A 6445-nucleotide genomic window follows, 5' to 3' on the forward strand; every position below is an offset into this window, starting at 1 on the left:
GTCCCAAGGTACCCAGTTTGGGGTGTTGGGATGATCCCAGGGTGCCCAGTTTGGGGGGCCTGGGTGGTCCCAGTGAGACCAGTTTGGGGTGTTGGGATGATCCCAGGGTGCCCAGTTTGGGGGGCCTGGGTGGTCCCAGTGAGACCAGTTTGGGGTGTTGGGATGATCCCAGGGTGCCCAGTTTGGGGGGCCTGGGTGGTCCCAGTGAGACCAGTTTGGGGTGTTGGGATGATCCCAGGGTTCCCAGTTTGGAGAGTCCGGATGGTCTCAGAGTGCCCAGTCCAGGGGGGGCTGTGGCTGCTGGGAGAGGGAAGAGTTGCCCCAGCTGGGGGTGGGGGCTGATCCCATTCCCAGACCCCCAAATCTGGGGGGTCCTGGGGCTGTCAGAGACTTGGGAAGCATCGGGTGAATTTATTGTGCTGCAGTCGACCAAATCCATACAAAACCATACAAATCCATACAAATCCATACAAATCCATACAAATCCATACAGATCAATACAAATCACGATCAATGGGGGGGGGGGCACCGTGTGACCCCAAAACCCACCAGCCCCCCTGGAGCTGGTGCTTTCCCTGCTCCCCCCGGGGTGGGTTTGGTTCCTGGGGGGCTCCGGGGGTCCCCAGGCAGGGCTGGGGGTGCAAGCGGTGCCCCAACTCCCGTCCCCATCCCTGACCCCCCGTGTCCCACCCCCCTCTCCCCTCCTGTGAGCCCCCCATTCCTCCCCAGACCCCGCAGCCACTGCTGTGCCCAGACCCCAAAACTCCCCCGGCCACCCAGAGACCTCATGGGGATGTGACAACGCCCTGGGTGTCCCCTGTGCCCCCAAAAGGGATGTGACAATGCCCTGGGTGTCCCCTGTGCCCCCCAAAGGGACATGACAACACCCTGGGTGTCCCCTGTGCCCCCCAAAGGGATGTGACAGCACCCTGGGTGTCCCCTGTGCCCCCACAGCCGGGGGTTCTCCCTGCTGGCCCCTTCGTGGAGGGTGCCAACCTTAGGGGGTGTTCCCTAAGGACCAGCCCTGCCCGTGGCATCTCCGGGTGCTGCTGGCAGAAGGAAGAGCCGGAAGGGCTTCCCAGCCGTCCCAAAAAATAAACACAACGTCCTGCGCCGCACCCCACCGGGCCCGGCCCCGCCCGCGCGGCCCCGCGGGGTCCCTGCTCCCCCCGTCGTCACCGCAGGACCCCGAGGGCTCGCCATGGGAACAGTCTGGAGGAGGGGGAGGGTCCGAGGGTCCCGCGGGGGCCGTGGGGGGACACCCCCCCCTCCCCTATTGCAGCAGCTTCGGCAGCTCCACCTGTGGGGAGGAGACCCCGTTACTGGGAGCACTGGGACAGGGGGAATGAGGGGATTGGCCCCTTCCTCCCGCGTCTCCGGGGACGTCCAGGGCAGGGGGAGGGAGGGACTAGGGGGAAATTCTTCCATGGGAAGCTGGGGAGGCCCTGGGATGGATTTTCCAAAGGATGCCCCATCCCTGGAAGTGTCCAAGGCCAGGTTGGATAAACTTGGAGCAACCTGGGATAGTGGAAGGTGTCAGGATGGGAACTGGATGAGCTTTGAGGTCCCTTCCAACCCAAACCATTCCAGGATTCCAGAAAACTTGGAGCAGAGTGGTTTGCCCTTGGAGCAGCTGGTACAGGTCACTGTTCCTAAAAGAGCTGGAGAGGGGCTTGGGACAAGGGATGGAGGGACAGGACACAGGGAATGGTTTCCCACTCCCAGAGGGCAGGGATAGATGGGATATTGGGGAGGAATTCTTCTCTGGGAGGGGCTGGGATGGAATTCCCAGAGAAGCCATGGCTGCCCCATCCCTGGAAGTGTCCAAGGCCAGGTTGGAGCAGCCTGGGATAGTGGAAAGTGTTGGAATTGGAACTGGACGGTCTTTAAGGTTCCTTCCCATCCAAACCATCCTGGGATTCCATGAGCTCCTTCCCTTGGTCACGCTGGTTGTCCCCGCACTCCAGCCCGAGGACAGGGACACAAAACCCCGGGAGTGAGGGAGGTGTTCCAGGGCTCCCTGTTGGGATCAGCATTGGAGATGCAGCTTCTCCCACCTCCCACCCCAGGGCTGTGGCTCAGCTGGGCAGCAGGAGCTATGGATGGCTCCTTCCTGGTGCCCCAGCCCCTGGATCCTCGTGGATCCATGCCAGGAGCTCTGCCAAGAGATGGATCTGCCCCTTTGGTGCTCTGCAAAGGGTTGGATCTCCTTCTGCTGGATGCTCTGCCAAGGGATGGATCTGCTGATCCCATCTGGATCTGCTGATCCCACCTGCCCTACAAGGGATGCTAAAGGATTCCTTTGGCCCCCCATGTCCTTGGCAAAGGGATGGATCCCCCTGCACAGGGGTTGGGACCCCCGTGCCCGTGTCTGGTTGGGACCACAGACCCCCCATTCTGGAGGACAACCATCCCCTCTCCACTGCCCGAGTGACAACACCTGCACCCTCACCCCTCACCCAGAGCCCACCCCCCAAAAACGGGCCCCTCCGGAGCCCCCACTTGCCTTCTTGAGCTGTTTGAGGTTGCTGGAGCGAATGGCTGCCAGGAGCTGGTCCCGCGAGTTCTTCTCCTGCGCCGGCAGCGCCCGGTCCCCCAACTTCCTCTGCGTGGCTGGGGACAGCGAGTTCCGCAGGTTCTCGTTGATCAGGGGTGGGGCGAGCGGAGGGGGTGGCGGGGGCGGCGCCGCGGGGGCCCCCCCTGCCTTGGGGGAGGTCTTGGGGGAGGTCTTGGGTGACGGCTGTGGGGACGCCTTGGGGGACCCCTTGGGTGGCGCCCCGGCCTTGGGCACTTGCAGCAGGTCCTTCTTCTCGCCCCTCTCCTGCGCCAGCTTCTGCTCCTGCAGGCGCCGCTGCCGCTGCCGGTCCATGTTGCGGCTCAGCAGGTTGGTGACGGTCATGCGCGGCCCCGCCAGCTCGAAGTGGTAGCCCAGCTTGAGCAGGGTGGTGTTCTCCTTGAGCAGCTTGGCGATCTCCATCTCAGTCTTGCCGCCGCAGATGTGCCGCTGGTTGTGGAAGCGCAGCTCGGTCAGGGTGTCGTTCTGCAGCAGCGCTCGGAAGATGGCCAGGATGCCCTTGCCCGTGATGTGGTTGGAGTCCAGGTTGATGCTGGTCAGCACCTTGTTGGACTTGAGCATGATGGAGATGGCGAAGGCCACGTGGTCGTCAGCGCGGGTGTTGGCCAGGGCGAATACCTTGACCACGGTGTTGAATTCCAGGGCCTCGGTGAAGCGCACCAGAGTCTCGTTGTTGATGCAGTCGGAGTTGTTGACGTTCACCTCGGTCACCTCGGCGTCGTTGTTCTTCACCTTCTCGATGAGCTCGTCGAAGATGCTCGAGGCCTCGTCCTCCTTGGGCGGCTCCGTGGCTTTGGGGGGTCCCGCCTTGCCCTCCCGCTTCTCCACTGCCGCCTTTTCTGCCTCTGCCCGGGGTTTCTCCTTCTCCTCCACCCTGGTTGTTTTCCCAGCTGAACCCTTTTCCTCTTCTTTTTTTTCTTTGTCTTTATCCCCTTCCCCTCCCGTGGCTTTCTCCGCCTGTCCCTTTGGTTCTGAGCTCTTCTCCTCCTCCTTTTTGTCCTTCCCTGTGTCCTTCTTGGATGCTGAAACCTTTTCTTCCTTTTTGTCCTTCCCTGTATCCTTTGCTGCTGAGCCCTTTTCTTCTTCCTTTTTCTCCTTCCCTGCATCCTTATTCTTTACATATGAGCCCTTCTCCTCCTTTTTATCCTTCCCTGCCTCCTTCTTCAACGCTGAACTCTTCTCTTCCTCCTTGTGGTCCTTCCCCGTGTCCTTCAGCACTGAGCCCTTCTCTTCCTCCTTCTTGTCCTTCCCCATCAGCTTTTTCTCCATGGCCTTCACTTTATCGTTCATGGCTTTGTTCTCTTTGCTCTTGGGCTCAGGCTCAGCTTTACCTTTGGGCTCTGTTTTCTGAACACTTTCCTCCTTTTTGGAGTCTTTGTCCACTTTGGGGTCTCGTTTCTGGGCCAGGTCTTTGGGGGGAGTTTCCTTTCCCTTTTCTTCTTCATTTTTGTCTCCTTTGCTCTCGCTCAGCTTGGTTTCCTAACGAGGGAAGAATACCTCGGAGTTACAGAGACAGGAGTTTCCCACCCCGGTCTCACTGCCCCCAGGCCTGCCCCTCCATCCCACAGGAGCGTCCTGGAGCCTTGGGAAGCGGAATGTTTGACGCAGCCAAGGCTCCAGGGAAGGGTTCCTCAGAGCCCCGTGCAGCTCTCCAGGGCACCTCTGCTCTCCTGCTGCCTCCAGCCCCTTCCCGAAGGGCTCCAGAGCTCCAGAGCTGTGTCCCATGGGAACCCGCTGAGCTGCAGGAGGCCCCTCTTGTCCCACCTCCCATGAGTTCTCCTTGTTTGAATCCCCTTCCCAACCAGGGCTGGATTTAGTGCCCACCCCCCTGTGAGCCCCAGGTGCTTTCCCACCTTTCCCAAGCGGTTTCCAGCTGGATTCCCTGTGGGTTTGCCCAGTTTGGAGCCCAACACTCCCCACACCGGCCTGACCACGTGTCAGGCAGGGGAGAAGCCACAGCCAGACACACGGGTGACACTGCTGTCCCCAGCCCTGGGCTCCCCAAAATCAGCCCCCTGGTGGCACCAGCTTATCACTGAGCAGAAAACCAAGGAAATGGGGACATGGAATTTCTTGCTTGTAACGCCTGAAGTTCTCCCAGCACAATCTGCTCCTGGTGTCCAAAGGCAGAAGAGGAGGGAAGGGCTGAGCTGGGAGGGTCTGGGAGAAGGGCAGAAGGAATTCCTGGTGATTTTTCCAAGTCCCTGACCCTTGGCATAGCCTGTCCTGGGAGCTGCTGCTGGACACAACCAGCACCAGCAGCTCTGGGACATGGCAGGGAGACCTTGGAGCCCCTTCCAGGGCCTAAAGGGGCTCAGGAGAGCTGGAGAGGGAGTGGGAACAAGGGATGGAGGGACAGGACACAGGGAATGGCTTCCCACTCCCAGAGGGCAGGGAGGGATGGGATATTGGGAAGGAATTCTTGGCTGGGAGGATGGGGAGGCCCTGGAATGGATTTCTCAGAGGATGCTCAATCCTTGGAAGTGTCCAAGGCCAGGCTGGAGCAGCCTGGGATAGTGGGAGGTGTCCCTGCCCATGGAATTCTGTGGGACACCCCCACTCCCCCAGAGAGGAGCCAGTGCTCCCAACAGGTCCCTGAAGGCAGAGGAATCCCTGACATCCCTGGGATCAAAGCTGCTGCACAGAGAAGGATCTCACCGTAAATTGCAGTTTAACCCCTTCCCTGCTCCCCAACCCGGGAACACACCGGCCCTGCCCCTCCTCCCCGACCTGCAGGATCCTGGGATTCCCGGGAAAGGAGGAGAGAAGGTGCCTCTGGGAGAGGCAGGTGATCCCTCCCTGGACCCTCTCAGGGGCAGGACAGCACTGTGGCTTCATCCAGGGCCTGGAACCCCCAAATCCAAGTCCAAACACCCCAGGGTGCAGCTGGGCTGGTGTCCTCCTCCTCCTCCTCCTCCTCCTCCTCTTCCTCCTCTTCCTCCTCCTCTTCTTCATCCTCCTCCTCCTCCTCCCCATCCCCATCCCAGGGCTCCACGGTGTCCATGCTGGGGCATCTCTGCCTTCCCAAAACCCGGCTCTGCTGGCCCTCAAGGCCTGGTTTTTGTGGAGAGAACAGGCTGGGCTGTGGCCAGGGCAGCCCTGGGCACTGTCTGTGCCTGGGGGATAAACAGATGCCACTGGAGAAGTGTTTGTTTAGTTAAGAGATTTCTTGGCTCCCCTGCAAGGACGAACAGGCACCAGAGGGAACGTGCCAGACCCCCCCAGTCCAACCCCAGGGACAGGGATGGGGCTCCCAGGGGTGTCCTGGGGGCTGCAGGAGCAGGGGATGCCACTGGGTGGGTCCTTCCCGCCAAGACATTCCCAGAGCTGGGGTGGAACCTGCACCCTGGGGACAGTGCCCAGGTTGTCACCCCCGGGCAGTGGGGACACTCCTTCCCCCTGCCCCGGGACCCCAAGCCGGGCTGTGCCCTCTCTGCGGCCATCCCTGCCTGCTCCCGGCTGGAATATTTCCCCTGGATCTCTGGAAACCAGCGCCCTCCCACTCCATCCCCAGTGCCACGGGCACAGCTGGGAGGGAATGTTTTTCCCTGGCGGGTCAGACCTTCACAAATAAAGCCGAACACAAACAGGCCGGGCCGGGCCGATGAATCACCCGGGTTGGGTGACCCCAAATGCCCCCCGGCCCTTCCCGGCCCTCACCGGCCCTCTGCGGCTCTGAGGCCCTCAAAGCCTCAAACCTCCCGATGTTCCCTTAAAAGGCAAAGGAGACTCGTGAACTTCTCGCCTGGAATCCGAGGGCTCCGAGCGGGGCCGGGATGGGGATGGGGATAGAGCCGGGAATGGGGATGGAGCGGTGGGAGGAGACGGGGGGGGGGGGGGGTTGTCTGGGATCTGCCCTGAACGACACGG

The 6445-nt window shown here is 61.3% G+C and overlaps 1 protein-coding gene across 1 annotated transcript in view; it reads right to left on the reverse strand.

Annotated features, from left to right (window-relative positions):
* Window positions 1-718: 718 nt before the first annotated feature.
* Window positions 719-6445, reverse strand: part of LMOD1 (leiomodin 1) — a 21625-nt gene continuing 15898 nt past the window's right edge. Inside the window, exons 3-4 of the mRNA XM_017835497.1 lie at window positions 2507-4054; window positions 719-1300 (exon numbers count right to left, since the gene is read on the reverse strand). Of these exons, the coding sequence (XP_017690986.1) occupies window positions 1274-1300; window positions 2507-4054 (1575 nt within the window). The 3' untranslated portion in view covers window positions 719-1273. The remainder of the gene's footprint in view (window positions 1301-2506; window positions 4055-6445) is intronic.

This window comes from Lepidothrix coronata, unplaced genomic scaffold (genome assembly GCF_001604755.1).
Source record: "Lepidothrix coronata isolate B3197 unplaced genomic scaffold, Lepidothrix_coronata-1.0 Scaffold259, whole genome shotgun sequence".
Lineage (NCBI taxonomy): Eukaryota > Metazoa > Chordata > Aves > Passeriformes > Pipridae > Lepidothrix > Lepidothrix coronata.